Raw genomic sequence first — 16,423 nt, 5'->3', positions numbered from 1 at the left:
GGGTCATAGAGATAGTAACTAGCCCAGAGCCTCACAGTCAGTGAGGGTAGAGCCTGACCCCAAAGCTGCTTCTCCATCACCAGCTGAGATGCCTGCCCAATTCCCTTTGGAGGAAACACATGATTGAGCTTTCAGCACAGAGCATGTCTGAGAAACAAACTCTTATCTGGCTGGGAAAAAGGGAGATAGAGGCCAGAAACAGGTCAAATCATGGTGGGCTCTGAATGTCAGCCAAGGAGCTATTCTGCAGCCAATGCACGGTAAGTTCATTGCAATACTCCTCATTCAGTAGCAATATACTGAAAACAATCTACATGTCCATCACCTAGAGTTCAAATAAATTATGGAACGTCCATTCAATAGAACACCATGCAGCTTTTTTTAAAGTGCGGATCTTCCTTACTGCATCTGTCAGCTACTGCTGTGCAACAAGCCACACAAGCTCCCAGGGGCACATAGGAAACACTTGTTTCTTAGTTCCTTCAGACCAGCTGGGCTCAGCTGGTAGCTCCAGGCTGCAGGTCGGACCTGTATCTGCTTCACTCATCTCCTAGGCTCCTTGGACCAGTGGGCTAGATGCGTGTATTCTTCTCATGGAGATGGCTGGGCATAAGGAGAAAATGAAAACGAGCAAAGTCTCTTAAGCACTCAGCCCAGAATTGCACTTTTTCAGTCCACCTTATTCTATTTGCCTCCACAAAGAACATGGACAGCCCACAATCAAGGGGCTTTCAACTTTTACAAAGGAAACTGCAAAGTCAAATGGCAAGGGTGTAGATTTATAGAGATGTGAAGGCTACACCAGTAATTCAACCACTGCATACGCTATTAAAGAACAATATCCAAGATGTATTTTGGAGACTTGCCACAGATGACGCTAATCCTTAGTCACGGTGACAGCCATGTACGTAATCTCTCCCTTAAAACTAAGACTCTCTCAGGGTGAGTCCGAAACAGGAGGGAAGGGAGCAGGGCACAAGCTTTAAAAGAATGACATAGCCATTGTTGTTGTTCAGTCGCTAAGTCATGCCCAACTCTTTGTGACCCCATGAACTGCAGCACACCAGGCTCCTTTGTCCTCCACTGTCCCCCAGATTTTGATCAAATTCATGTCCATTGAGTTGGTGATGCTACCTAACCATCTCATCCTCTGCTGCCCTCTTCTTCTTTTGCCTTCAATCTTTCTCAGCACTAGGGTCTCTTCCAATAAGTCGGCTCTTCCCATCAGGTGGCCAAATTACTGGAGCTTCAGCTTCAGCGTCAATTCTTCCAATGAATATTCATGGTTCACTTCCTTTAGGACTGACTGGTTTTACCTCCTGGCAGAAGAAGGGACTCTCCGACAAAAATTGGTTAGAACCAACCAGGTACAAGATGGCAGAAGTCAACTTCCAGAGGACCTTGAAACTCATCATACTCTCCTTGTAATTTGTTGTTTCATTGCTAAGTTGTGTCTGACTCTGCGACCCCATGGACTGTAGCCCACCAGGCTCCTCTGTACATGGAACTCTCCAGGCAAGAATACTGGAGTGGGTAGCCTTTCCCCGCTCTAGGAGATCTTCCTGACCCAGGGATCAAACCCATGTCTCCAACATTTGCAGGCAGCTTCTTTACCACTGAGTCACCAGGAAAGCCTGTCCCTGTAACATATTAGTTGCTAAATGACACAACCCAGGAGCCGTGACAGTTCTGAGGCGGACCATAAACCTCCAAAAAGTGGGGGCTGGCCCAATTCCTGGAAATCTCAGCCCTCTTCTCCAAAACAATTGGAATAATCCTCCCACTCATTAGCTTATGAAATTACCCAGGCCAAAAAAACTAACCACCCCGCATTTTGGGGCTTCTCACCTTCTGAGATGGCCCACACTCTGTCTGTGCAGGGTATTCCTCCCAAAGCCCTTCTCATTTTTTGAGAGAGACCACACTCTGTCTCTGAAATGTGTGTCTCTCTAAATAAATCTACTTCTTACCTATCGCTTTGTCTCTCACTGAATTCTTTCTGTGATGAGACGTAAAGAACCTGAGTTTCAGTAAGCCCTGAGACAGGACCTGAAAGCCAGTGGGTTCAAGCCCCAATCTGGGTTGTGTGGTTTCAAATCCACATCTGACCCGAGCCCTTTGATGCCATCCACTCACATAGCTCAGTGTGCTTAATATCTGCTCTGCCCACCACCCTGAAAATGAAGCAAATGCCATCTGTTCCACCTGCCACCTTGGACATGATGTAGATGACAACCATCCTCCCCACCCCGTCATTCTGCCACATCTTCAGCAAGGCCTCAGCACGACCAGAGGAGATGCTGAGAGAATGATGGACAGGGGGTCCTGAGCCTACCCAGCTGCCCATCTGAGGCCCTGTTCTGCCCAGCTCCACCTCGAGGTGACCCCTCCTGGTCCAGACCCATGTTCCCCAATGGCTGTGCCACCTGCCTCCTGCACACGACCTCCCCTCATCACCATCCTTCTCCCTCCTGTATCTGCACATTAGGGCCCCTGCAGCTTTTCTTCCCTCCAGGGTTTTCCTCAATTTCTCAATTTCATTTTAATAAAAGAACATTATGAATAAAGTCCACAGGCCAAAATCACATCTAGGACACTCAGTGAATCAGAGCCAGAAAGGCTGCCTTTGAGAATGGGGTCCCAACTGTTCAGACAGGGCTCTGAGGTTAAGGTCAGGGGAACAATCCTGTCATCCAGAGTGGGAGACGGGGAATGGGCGTGTGGCAGAACAGGGGACAAGTTCAGACTTCAGTGTGCGCGTGTCTGTGTGTGTGTGTGTGTGTGTGTGTACATGTATTTGTGTACAGAAATGGGCCTTGAAAAGTCTTTGTGATAAACAACAAAGCAAGATTTTTTAAAAATTCTAAGTGATCTTTCTAAACACATGGTCTTTCTGTACAGTATATGGAACTATTTTCAGCATCATGTAATAAACCATAATGGAAAAGAATGTGAAAAAGAATATATATATATTTATGTGTACGTATGTATAAAATCACTTTGCTGTACATGATAAACCAAAACGACATAGCGAATCAGTTATACTTCGACTCAATAAATTGAAAAAGAAAAATCTTTGTGAAAATGCCTTTCGAATTTATAACAACTTCCAACTCTGGTAATGAAGAAATATGATTATTCAAACCAGCCCTTGTGCTAAAGCTACTAAAAAATAAATCTGGAAAAATATTTTTTAAAATACTTTTGAAAGCATCAAAGAATGAACAAGACAAGAAAGAACTCTCTGGTCCCAGATCTGACAGCAACAGAACCCAGAGAGGGAAGGCCAGACCAGAAGCCCCTCTAGCCCCGTGGCTTGTAATCTGGAGAAACAGCTGGTGTTTTATCAGCCTGTTGGGGCCAAGGGACAAAAAGTCATGCCGAGGCCCACCCAATGTGGGAATCTCATTACCACCCACAGAGTGGAAACCCCAAAGGACTCCACTCTCAGGGCAAACCCACAGAAACACAGCCCCAGCACCCCTGAGTCCTCCACACCCCCTCCGGACATGCTGGGTCCTCCCAAGGGCGATGAGCCCAGGGCTCGCCCGCCCACTTTACGACAGAATAGAATTCCCATATATTAAGTGGTTGCAGAAGTTCACTGCTGTGGAACTTCTGTTTTTATTTTAGGATGTGCTGTTAGTCCTATCTATGATTTCTTTGATGGCAAATTCTTGGTTAGAAACCCAACCCCAAATCATCACAATGTGCCTAAGGGAACATACAATTCCCTTTGTGACAATCAACTCTGTTACACGGTTTATGGGCTCACATGGCAGCCAAAAGCGGATCCTGCCTCTATAAATGTAAATTTGTGAAATGCTCTATATATGTCAAGCAGCTGTGCTGCTAAGCAGAACGCTTAGAATCAGAAAATCTGGAGTTCAAATCCTTGTTTTACAAACTGAAGGCCACATAACGGTAGGCAAATGACCCATATTACTGAGTCTCATTTTCCTCATCTGTGATATGATGACGGTAATAATAACGATAATAATAAGACCATCCACAAGACTCAGAGGGACATCAGGAGATGTGAAGTAAGAGGCCCAGTGCACAGCAAGTACTGAGAGCTCAAGTGCTTAGTACATGTTCAGTATCACGAATGTCAGCAGAAATGTCTTGGGAAATACCACAATTCAGAGTAACATACAACAGTGGTGATGGTTAATAATAATAATATTAGCCAGAGCTTGTCCGTGAGTCTAGAACAAATGGCTTTGACTATCCGGAAGTAAGTAATTGAAGGACTAATATTTTTACATGACTGTAAAACACCAGGCCTAGCATCACGTGCTTTGGGAGTTGAAGACTTGACCTCTGACCCTGGAGGCTCTGGGTTTTGTTGGGTGATAATAAATGTATACACAAGGCTGTGGGCAGCTATGAGGCCCCACAGGAAAGGAAATGAGGTTGTCTTCAAGGGAGAGGAGGTGAGGGAAGAGCAGAGAAGGCAACCGAGAGCTCCAGGAAATTCAGAAATGACCTCAGTCAAGCTGATGAGTTTGAGTTACTCAATGACTGTGTAGTTACTGTACACGCAGAAGAGAAGGGATGTGCATGTCTTCATTCCTCACCCACGAATGGTTCAGAAGAGGCAGACGACCCCAGGCCCATCCCCCTCCACTCAGAACTTGGCTACTGTGTCCGGGCCCGTGTCCTCCCAGGGCCAGAGACTGAGCTGGGGCAGAAGGCACATCAGGGACCTCACTCACCCTCTCGGACAGCGTCACGGGCCAGGGGGACGCCGTGATCATCACTGGCAGCCTTCTCAGAGCTCTTGGTTCTCATGCCTTTTCTGTTGATATTTTTACCTTAAAAAATAAATGAGAGAGAGAGAGAGCAAGAGAGATGCCTTTACTTTCCCATGTATCAGAGTCATCCCAGAATGGTGAGACTCAACCATCTTCTCCTGCAAAGCAACCATCTCCACCCTCTGCCTCCCCAGACCCTAGTGATGGCACCTTGAACTCTGAGAGGCTGGTGGTTACAGGAAAGGAAGTGTGTTATGGTGAATGCCCAGGGAAATAAACACGGTAACAAGCAAGGCACATCTGCAGGTGGCCGCTATTCAGAGGCTGCAAAACGTCCTGTGGGGGTACTTTTGACCCTCCCTGGCACTCCAGGAGTAACACTACATTTAACTGATGAAATGGATAAAACGGAGCTGGAACTTCAGGCCTCTGAGCCTGGAGCTAGATTTCCTACCATGCTGGGCTCCTCCCACCTAATTCTCTCCAAGGCCCCAGTTGAGTACCTGGAGGGGCTCTCTCTCTGCTCACAAACACCAGCTTCTTTTCAGCCTTCAGATCATATTTTCTGTCCACCAGAACTCAGTATATGTTGTTTCTCCTCTGCAGCATCCTTCCATTCACTCTTCACCTATTTCACTTCCTCTGATCTTGCAAATCCCAGCTCAACCATGCCCTCCTTGAGATGGCCTTCCTGAACTGCCCACCTAGATCACTGCCTCCTTTGATGGGCTCTGACAGCACGTGTCTCTGGTCAAGTTGCTTCTATGCGGAGCCTGAGGCAGGGGTTCCGTGCATGTAATGTACCAAGGTGGGGTCTAAGGAGAAAACGTGGGAGGAAGCAAAAGATGAGGTAGAGGCAGGAGCTAAGCTAGGCTGGGCTCCCAGCGAGAATCTGACTCAGCCTGACGCCACGGGGAGCTCTGGAGCTGACACTGCACAGAGTGTTGGTCCCACCATGAGACAAGGGGCCACCTTTCCTATGCTGGCTGGTCTCTGGCTACAGACTGATCTACTGGGGGTAGGAGAAGTCACCTTCCAAGGGTCAAGCTCCAGAGAACGGAGTAGCTGTGAGTCATCACAGCCAAGCCCCAGCAGCTGTGGGAGGGGCATGCCTGGGTGGGAAGAGGACCTGGCGGGGTGGGGGGTGGGGCGGGTGTCAGCAGCCCCCACTACAGCTCTGCTCCCCGGTCTGGGATAACATCATCACACACATACAACACATGTTGTTCTGTGCATGGAGGCAGGACCTGCGTCTGATTTTGCTCATGCTCTCCCTCCAGAGTCTGGTTAAGCCTGTGATGAACAAATGATCATGAATGATTATGAGTCAGTGAATGACCAACGAGGCAAAAATAAGGGGAGGGGAGGGTCTATGGAGAAAGATACTTAGTTTGGACTTTGAGAAACAAGCTGAAATACCAAAAACATCAAGTGGATTGTGCCAATTAATGAAGTCATTTCAGATTAAATTCTAGAGTCACCAAAAAAAAGAAGAGAGATTTATCAAGAAAACATCATCAAAAAAGTCAAGGGTGCATCGTGCCTGGCCAAGGGCAATTCTCTTTCCATCATATTCTTAGGTGATACCTGCTGGGTGTATCTTTCATTTGTAATATAAGCTAAAAAAAAAAAATCACAAAATTAAGAGTCCTCCTTGGGTCAGGGAAATCAAAAAACCAAAACACTCAGAAAGGCCAGAGGAGGAAGGCTGCCAACCCGAGTATAGCTGATGACATCAGCCTGATATCACCTGGCGTCTGTCCCATTCTCGTGGGGAGGGATGTCACAGCCAGTGATCTCCAAAGACGACTTCTTCCGAAAGAGCCTGATGGTGAGTCGGTAAAAATCTTGATTGTTTGGAAAATTGGGCGCCATAACTTTTGAGAAGGAAGAGTCTGATCTGGCAGAAAGATAAAATGGTGGTGGCGGGGGCAGGGGAGGGGGCGGCGGGGAAGTTTTACACAATGTAAGAGGAAAAAGCCAAAGTTCTGGGGAACAACATTCCATCCAACATTTCCCAGAAGCCGGACATTCATCGCAGGCCCTCCCTCTGCCAAGTCACCCTCTCTGGGGCCATAGCGGACAACACGGGAGACGGAGTCAGAGAACGCGGTCCTGCAGACGCACTCAGCCTCACTCCCCTGGGCTGGACCCTCGCCCTGCACTCAGCTCTGGGAAGCCAAGAACAGCCCAGATGTGGGGCAGATGTCCTGTTACCCCTGAGATCAACATGTGGGAAACAGAGTCCCCACAGGGAGTGGCAAAGAAGCAGAAACAGGCAGGGCCCCTGCCACCTTCTCTAGGAAGATCTACTTCTGGGATAGTTACCTACAGATGTGATTCCAGCCCCAGGCAGACAGGCTCTGCCACTGCACCGACCACATGTGTCCTCAAGGAACCCACCTCTCCCCTCCTATGCTCCATCCCCTCATCAGTTTGAAATAAGGAGACATGCTACCTGCCTCGCTGGAAGTCATGGGGCGCACACGGACGCCATATATCCAAGCACCTAGGGCAGTGCCTGACCGGCGGTGACCAGTGAATAAAAGACAACCTCCCTCTTCTCATTGTTCACATGAGTCCCGAGTTCCCACGGTCACAGAGCACCATCCCAGTGGCTGGGCAAGTAACAGCCGACACGTGGCCCATGAGTCACAATTTACAAGGCATCCTCTCATAGATTAGGGCTTCCTCTGTGGCTCAACGGTAAAGAATCCGCCTGCTGACGCAGGAGATGTGGGTTGGATCCCTGGATCAGGAAGATGCCCTGGAGGAGGAAAGGGCAACCCACTCTGGTATTCTTGCCAGGATAATCACATGGACAGAGGAGCCTGGTGGGCTACAGTCCATGGGCTCACAAGCAGTCGGACACAACTGAGCAACTGGACACACATATAGGTTCTCATGGATTGAAACGTTCCGTCTTGGCAGATACCCATTGAGGGCAGGAAACTCGCTGTGAACATTACCCTACAGATGGGAACACAGAGGCTCAGAGGAGAAGAGACCCTCCCAAGGTCACTGAGAGAGCCAGGAGGCGGCAGAGTGGGAGCCCTATGCCAGGCCTAGGCCCTTCCCAACCTCTTCTCTTGCAGCGAGAAAGGCAGCATATGGTCTGTAGAGATGAAAGGAGAGAAGTGGAAATAGTGCTCAGAGGAGGAGCCGGAGCCAAATCAACATCTCCATCTGGGCTGCATGACAAAACCGAATTCCTTAAAAGTAGCAAACGGAATTGCCAGTGGGGGCTGCATATTCTATTCTAGTCCATGGTGATAAATATCAAGCTTCTTGGTTGATAGGAAACTATATTCCCCCCTCCCGATATACAAGGAGCTTACAGTAGCAGCCCCAGAAACTGAAAAAATTCTTTGCTGCATATTTGCATTTTCCCCAGGAAATTCCAGCCCGGGAGCATCAGCACTCTTTCTCTGTCCTGAAGGATGCAGCCCTGAGCCCTGAGCCCCTCACCAGCTCTCGGGAAGGACCCCACCAGGGGAGGAAGGTCCTGGCCCCAAGCCACTGAGGGTTCTCGAAGCTCCCCAGAGAGGCCACCTCGCTGCACTGTGACAGACGATAATTTCACTTTCTCAAATACCACAGGACCAAGGAGGATGTTGCAGGAGGACGTGAAAAACCCAAACTAAGCGGTTAGAAACTGGAGCTCCCTGTGTTCGTTAGCAGGAAAAGGCTCGACACGGGGCGGGGACTGCCCTGTGCCCTCTTCCAGATCCCAAACCTGAGAGAGCCAAGGTCCTGGTGGGAACAGGTTTCCCAGGGATCAGGTAAAAGCCTGGGGACCAAAAATTTGAGTGGAGGAAGGATGTGCTTGCTTCGGTTAACTAGCGACCTGGAAGGTCTGAGCTGGAGACGGAGGCATCGGGTGTAATTTCTCAAGTTTTTTTTTTTGTTTTTTTTTTTAACCAGGACTGGACCAAAGTCTATCGATCAATCAACCAACCAGCCAATCAATCCCTCACAAGCGCTTCTTCCCACCCATACCCCCATCCCCCACTCAGCCTTGTCTTCCCTGGGAAACCTTCGAGTCAGCCCCTGGCCCTCTATGGGCCGGCCTTTTGTTCAGACGACTTGGTCTCCACCAGGGTCCCTGGGGCAGAAGGGACAGCCCATCCCAGCCTCTGGGCAGTGGCAGCTACTTTGCTGACGTACAACCAAGTAAGAAGCCCTCAGCCTTCAAAGAGACACTCCCAGAACAGCAGCAAGGTGGGTGTGCCAGGCCCTGCCAGGGGCACTGCAGGCATCTGCAGTCTCAGTTTGGGTTCTGCCTGGAACCAGCCGGGGACAAGGCTTTGTGCTGCAGGAGTGACCGGGGGAGGTGATTATTTCCTGAATCACAAATGAAGAAGGGAAGACAGTGAGACTCGAAGAAGGAGATGCCAACAACCTGAGCTGCAATGCTGGCAGGAAGCCATCAGGACTCAACGTGGCTGGGGCACCTGGAGACCCTGTGTCGAAGCTGCCTCTCACCCATCCCTCAAGAGACTGGGAGGCTGTGCCTTGACCTTCTAACCTCACACCACCTCAGGAAGCTTCTTGTTATTACTCCCCGTCACAGTGATGAATTCAAGACGTGAAGATGTCACCTGTGCCCACGAGTGGCACAGCCAGATTCTGAATCTCTCTGAATCCTGAACAACCTCTGCCAAACCCTTACTCGTGCCTCTCATGAACCAAGTATTCCATAAAAGTCTGACGTAGAGCCTTGAATTAACACCTGAAGGTGTCCTGTGTGGCTCTGACATTCCTATGATGCCCAGATCAGTAGCCAATGGGATGCCAATCAGTTACAGACACGAGCCCTTCCCGTGGCCATTCCAAGGCACCCTGATTTTATGGGTTTCATGATCCCAGGGAAGCAAGAGGAACCTCAGAAGGCCAGAGAGGGCAGAGCCACTGCTGGAGACACCAAGCCTGAGAACTCAGGCTCCCTGACCACCTCGGGGACATCCGGAGAAGACCCCCACCTCAGAATTCCAGGTTCCCAGGGACTTCCTTGGCAGTCCAGTGCTTAAGGCTCTGTGCTTCCACTACAGCAGGCAAGAGTTCGATCCCTGATTGAGGAACTAAGATCCTGCACGCCATGAAGCAGGGCCAAAAAAGAAAAAAAAATCCGGATTCCAGGGCCCAGGCTGCTGTTGCCATGAGACCTAAGACACTGTCCTCCGTGAGAGCCGGCAGTCAGGGATGCTCAGAGCACACAGGAAACACAACGGCTATCTTCAGAAGCCAGGCCTCCAACCCAGCTTCTCCAAACACACAGGTGTCTGCCCCTTCATCACCCACACACAAGCCTGGGTTTCTACAACCACGGGCACAGTGGGGAGATGTGCCAGCATGAAGAGTTGACTTTGGAAAGCATGTTGGAAACAGAGGTGGTGTCTTAAAGCTGTTTGCTGATGTACATGAGAAGAAAGACCTTTTCTATAAAAAGTCCTTTCCCTTGGAATTCTCTAGGAAGTTGATCTGGACAAAAAAAAAAAAATGGATTTAACTCTTCCAGAGAGCATATAATACCATGATGCAAAGATTTCTTGCTATTTGTTTAGGTGTGCCTATAGCCTTGTGATTGCTTTTAAAGTATGCAGGGAAACATTTACAAACACATGCTCCTAATCCTCACACTCCAGCTTGGCCCAAGAGATGGCATTTCCAACCGAAGGGCGAAGCGCGCAAGAAGCCCTGAAGGGTGCTGAAGCAAAAGCTTAAAAGTGAAGCTCTTTCCAGCAACTAGCTGGCAATGCATAACAGAAAGGACTTTGTTTACAACCAAATATGCTCATATAACAGCTCTCTGATTATCGCCAGCCCCTCCCCTTCCCGGGCCAGAGTAGAACACAGGACAAAGTACAAACTTGCCAATTCTGGGCACAGACACACCAACAAACGTGGCTCGCTGCCCACTCTGTGAATTCCACGGGCTCGAGACAGAGGGTCAGAGCCATGGGTGTGATGCAGGCGAGCGTGTGTTCCAATAGACGTGCATGCTCCCCAGCCCTTGAAGGAAGCAACCAACATGTAGGAACCCAAAAGTTCAAGGCTACTTCCAGCCCAAGGGAAGAAGGAGAATAAAACATCTTCAAATCACCTACTGAGTCTTGTTTATGAACTCATCTGTTTTTCACGACCTCTTGGGACAGCGAGCAAAGCGAGTCAGTTATGTAACTATGGTTTACTTCTCTGATGCCTATTTTTTCCCTCTAAGAGGAGTATGGTTCCAAACCAAAGCCATCAATTTGAAGATGACATGGAAAGTACACCCCACATCCACTCGCATGCCCAGACTGTGGTCCCGCATCTCACTCTTCACCCTAGGATGATGAAAACGGGGCCCAGAGACTCATTCTTTGGACCTCCAACTGCAGGGGTCTAGAAAATATTGAATTTGGCGAGAGACAGTTGAATAAATGGAATTAGAGAAAAGCAGCTTGCCAGGTCCTTGTGAGGAAGAACATTCTAGCAATCAGTACTATTTATCCAATGAACAGGCAGCCTTTCAAGGTGGTGAGCACCCGTCAGTGGAAACATAGGCGCCTAGACCAATGTAGAAGCCCAAGATGGAGCTGCTTTTGCCCACGATGCCACATTACCAAATTTAAACTTACATAAACTTCTTGGCACGAACAATCCCTTCCTAACCAGAAGTATCCAGTTAATTCCCAAATGCCAGGTCAACTCTGGGTCTTCTCACCCCAAACAAAGTTGACTGTGTCACCCCAGCCAACCAGATATTTTCTATTTTCTTCTCCTTGCTCTTTGTTCTATAAAAACTTCCTGCCTTCTGCCCCATTTGCCATTCCCCACACGGAGACTGCCTGCCCACTTCATGAACTGCTAAAGTTAGTATCACCTAAATAGTCTTCTTCAACCGATTTTTAACACCAAGTAGCCTGCTGGCAGGAACCTTGCAATGAATAAGAATTTGCTTACAATGAACACTTAGGTTCCTTGAAGATCTACAATTCTGGGATTTGCTGATGTTCACAACGAGGGCCTCAGAAACTGTACGAGACTGAGTCCTACTCAATCACAGACAAGGAATTCCACAGTCCTGTATCCTGATGGGGTGGGGGTTGGTTCTGTGAATCTATAGACGTGAAACAGTGCAGAACTACACACACAGACACACACTCTCATACACACACCCCCGCATACACACAAAAGTGCACACGAAAACTGGGGAATGTCAGGTGATGCTAGTGGTAAAGAACCCGCCTGCCAACGCAAGTTAGACGTAAGAGACACAGGTTCAGTCCCTGGGTGGGAAAGGTCCCCTGGAGAAGGAAGTGGCAACCCACTCCAGTACTCTTGCCTGGAAACCAAGGCATGGGCTGAGGAGCCTGGCAGGCTGCAGTCCTTAGGGTCACACAGAGTGGGACATGACTGAAGCGACAGCACATCCTCTGAAAGTTAAAAGTATTGTACCAATGTCATTTTTCTGTTTTGATACTGTATATAGCAGTGATCCTTAGCCCACTGGTGACATGTGACAATGTCTAGAGATATTTTTAGTTGTCACAACTCGGAGGAGGGTGCTATTAGCACCTTGTGGGTCAAGGCCAGGCATGTTGCTAAACATCCTACCATGCATAAGACAGCCTTCCACACACACACACACACACACACACACACACACACACACACACGGCAACGCCACAGTGTCAATACTCCCAAGGTGGAGAAATCCTGTACTGTAGTTCTAAAAGGTGCTATCATTGGGGGAAGCTGGAAGAAGGGTACACAGGATCTCTCTGCACTATGTTTACAATTTCCTTCCTGTCTATACTTATTTCCAGGTAAAAACCTTAAAAAAATGTAAGATTCCACTCTATTTGGTACATAAGGGCTCTACTCTGGAATCCATCAGTCACTCATGGAAAAATGCAATACTCTCAATTAACCAAAAGATTCAGCTATCCAAGCCACTTCCAGGAGAATGTCGGCCCATGAAAGCCATTGCACATTGGTGGCATGAAAAAACAGCCAAGAGTCAAAGCCAAACTCACATCAAGATTGAATGCCCAATGCCCTTGGCCCCTTAAGTAAACCTTCCTATGGGATTCAGACAAGACTCCCCCTAGACCCAGAGACACAGAGCATCTACCTCCCATCTTCTCTTGAGCCCAGCCTTTATGTACGATACAAGCTATGTGGCAAATATTTTATCATCTGGGAAGACAAAGCACATGAGAAAATTCTCAATGAGCAGTTATACATGCTCTTACATTCTTCTTCTCTAAATCTAACCCCTCACTCCCACCTCAGTGCCTAGACAGTGCACCACCCACCCAGTCCAAAAGCTCACAGTAAACATTCCCACTGTGGCCCCTAAGAATACTATAAGTGCCGTCCTAAGATATTAGTGCAATCCGCTGATGAAATGGTCCAACACAGAGATGAATGCTTCTGTTACATCACGTGTGTTGTTGTTTAGTTGCTCTGTCGTGTCCAACTCTTTTCGACGCCATGGACTGTAGCCCCCCAGACTCCTTCGTCCATGCGATTTTCCAGGCAAGAGTACTGGAGCCCAGGGATCAGACCCACGCCTCCTGCACTGGCAGGTGGATTTTCTACCACTGAGCCACCAGGAAAGGAGCAGTACCTGTATCAAGCCACCCCTTAAGGGAGGCAAAATCATTTTCTCTTACTGTAATTTCACTGCACAAAACTATCACTCAGCAAAGTGATTCTTAACCAGACTCTCTGACCTCTCTGACTTCAGGTTCAGGATAGAGGGTTCCACTGGTCAAGGGCCAAAAAGATGAGGATGGGGAGGATCAGAGCTAAAAGTATTGGATCAAGGTCACATTTTGCTTGTCAGAGTTGGGCAGGGGGAGTCTAAAAAGCCCCAAACTGTTTATTAGAAACACACCCTGAAATGGTAGCAGGCCTGGAGGTTGAGTCTCTGGAGCTTCCTGTGTTCAGTTTGGGGAATCAACGACGCTGCTCTCGACACACCTGCAACTACCCTCTGAGCATCCCATTCCAGAGTGTTCCAGGAGAGTGGGGCGAGGCCTTTTTGCTCTCCCCTCCCCCAGGGCCTCACCCGGCACCTGATGCTGAGCAGGTTCCTGGTAACGACCTGCAGAATAACGAACAGCCCAGAAGGGACCAGAACAACCGCAAGCTGACACACGACAAGCTTTTGTTGAAAAGCTCCTAGGACAAGCGACAGAGTAAAGCGAGGCAGCCGTCACGTGCGGAGGAAGATGCTGGGGTCAAGAAGCTGAGTACTGAGCCCCAGGACTGGGATGCAGTGCAGTCCTCGGACTCTCAGTCAAGCCTGGGGCTTCCCCCACGTCCGCCTGGCCACCCCCCAGTACGTACCAGAACCTAACAGATGTGTCTCCCACCCAACTCGACCCACCATGCCCAGCGCCACACCAACCACATGGCAGATGCTAAAAAACAAAAACACATCCCAGCTTGATTCACACGACCAAACAAAAAAGCCCTTCAGTTAAAAGCACAGGAGAAGGGCCTCCAGAGCTGCCACACCACCTTGCGAGTGACCCTGAGCAGACTGCTGACACGGTCAGAGCCTCAGTTTCCTCATCTGCAAAGTAACAAGAATATCCACCCCTCGGAGCCCGTGAAAGAAATAAATGAGATGGTTGCCCATAAAACTCCTAGCAGGGTCACAGCGAATAGTCTACAAATATGACTGCCTTGTCCCACTTCCATTCCTATTATTAAACCAGCGTGGTTTTTACAAATCTTAATAGGCATAATTGCCCAGAAAATATGGGGAATGCTGGCTCTGTGCAGGGTGAAACAACTCACAGAAGGGCCTGCAGGTTCACAGTCACCCACAAACTCAAATCCCTGGAGAAGGAAATGGCAACCCACTCCAGTATTCCTGCCTGGAAAATCCCCTGGGCAGAGGAGCCTGGCAGGCTACAGTCCATGGGGTGGCAAAGCGTCAGACGCGACTGAGTGAGTGAGAACACAGCACACTAACTCGAATATGGCAGGACCCCTCCCGCTCCAGGTAAGTGCAGAGTTGCTGCTGCGATGGCCCCCACGACTTAGGAGTTCCTGACCCTCATCTCTGCTCCTTCCCCACGGCCTCCTGCTATCCTCAGTGAGGAGTTTAACCAGACAAAGGTGATGCGCTCCTGCCAGGAGCTGTGTAACGGTGCCACCACCGGCACGAAGCTCCTTTCAAGGGAGGCCGTTCCAAGGCCGGGGAGCTTGGCCACAGTCCTGCTCTCACTCCTCAATCCTGAAATATTAGGACCGCAGCCCTTTGCAATTTGAGCCCAGGATACAATTAAGAGAAAGTCCTCTATTCACAAAGAGTGTAAGAAACTGAATGGAAGCTATTTCCCCAAGACTCGGCAGGCAGAACATGGGGGTGCGTTTGAGAGGGGTGGGAGGGGTGGGTGGGTCCGAGGGGGCCTCTGGGCTTCCTGAAGTCCAGCAGCCCGGGCCCTCCTGGGGCTGCAGCCCAAGGCTCCCCAGCAGAACCGCTGCCATCCTAACCGCTTCCTGGGCAGAGGATTCAAGGGACCCACAGAAAACAGGATGGGGGGAGCTTTCGAGGGGACCTTGGCTGGGGAAGGGCCGGCCAGCTGAGTTCTCCCCAGAAGGCCACTATGCCAAAACAGACCCCCACTGGTCACATTACCAAATTGGAAATTCACTCTCAAGAAAACGTCCTGAGAGAAGACTGAAGAAGTAGGCAGTAAGATCCTTTTCCCAGTAAATCTCAAACTTGGCGCTGAGGGACCCGCTCCCCAGGCAGCTGAGAAGGGCAGCTGGTCAGGTTTAAGTTCTGGGGCGCTAGCACGGGCCTCGGGACGCGCGGTCAGTGCCTAAGGAGGTGGGGGCCGCGATGGGGGCAGTTCGCGGGGCTCTCTCATCCCAGACACACGCAGAGGGAAGCCAGCTGTCGCCCCAGACCCGGCAGGCCACCGCCGGGACAGGCACACGGCCACGGGCGCCCCCTCGGGCCGCCCAGCGCCGCGAGTTACCTTACCTGGCCGAGGCGTCTGCGGAGCCAACTTCTCCCTCTTGGGAGCTTTCTTGGGCTTAGTCGTCGCCTTCTTGGGCGGCCTGGGCTGGGGTGGCCGCGGCCCCCGCTCCCCCGCCCCGGGCCCCGCGGGCAGCGGCGGCGAGAAGGGCTCGGGCTCGGGCTCCCGGCGCGCGTAGGAAGGCTCCAGGCTCCAAGTCTCCTGCACGTCGTCGTTGGGGTCCTCGACGGCTGCGCCCCGGGCCCCGACCCTGGCCGGGGCCACCGCCAGGAGCGCGAGGGCCAGCACCAGCGCGGCGGCCCCCCGGCGGGCCATGCCCGCTCCGCCCCGCGCCCCGGGCAGGGTCGCGGGCGCCGGGAGCGCCGGGCGGGCGGCGGGCGCGGACGGCGGCGCGGGGCAGGGGCACCGGGCGCTCAGCAGCACAGGGTGCGGAGGCGGCCGGCCGGCGGCGCGTGTGACCCGCCCGCCGGGTTGGGCTGGGCTGGGCTGGGCCGGGCTGGGCTGGGCCGGGCCGGGCCAGGCGGGCAGGGGCGCGCCAAGGCTCGGGGCGGGCGCAGGGGGGCCGGCCCCGCCCTTCCCTCCTCCCTGCCTTTCCTGCCGACCCCGCGGTGGCTGGCCCTGGGAACCATCCATCCCGTTGCTGCTGCTAAGTCACTTCAGTCGTGTCCGATTCTG

At 50.8% G+C, this 16,423-nt stretch overlaps 1 protein-coding gene across 4 annotated transcripts in view; it reads right to left on the bottom strand.

The window, feature by feature from the left end:
* CPXM2 (carboxypeptidase X, M14 family member 2) overlaps window positions 1-16,221 on the bottom strand; it is a 135,982-nt gene extending 119,761 nt beyond the window's left edge. Inside the window, exons 1-2 of one of the 4 annotated variants that reach the window (XM_070363523.1) lie at window positions 15,754-16,221; window positions 4,719-4,817 (exon numbers count right to left, since the gene is read on the bottom strand). In XM_070363523.1, coding sequence (XP_070219624.1) covers window positions 4,719-4,817; window positions 15,754-16,063 — 409 coding nt within the window. In that variant the 5' untranslated portion in view covers window positions 16,064-16,221. Of the gene's footprint in view, window positions 1-4,718; window positions 4,818-7,215; window positions 7,315-15,753 lie in introns of those variants that run through there. The other 3 variants (XM_070363521.1, XM_070363524.1, XM_070363522.1) reach the window with 3 other exon arrangements.
* Window positions 16,222-16,423: the final 202 nt, after the last annotated feature.

This window comes from Bos mutus, chromosome 26 (genome assembly GCF_027580195.1).
Source record: "Bos mutus isolate GX-2022 chromosome 26, NWIPB_WYAK_1.1, whole genome shotgun sequence".
Classification (NCBI taxonomy): domain Eukaryota; kingdom Metazoa; phylum Chordata; class Mammalia; order Artiodactyla; family Bovidae; genus Bos; species Bos mutus.
The sequence above is the reverse complement of the archived record's forward strand: the minus strand, read 5'-3'. Positions and strand labels throughout refer to the sequence as shown.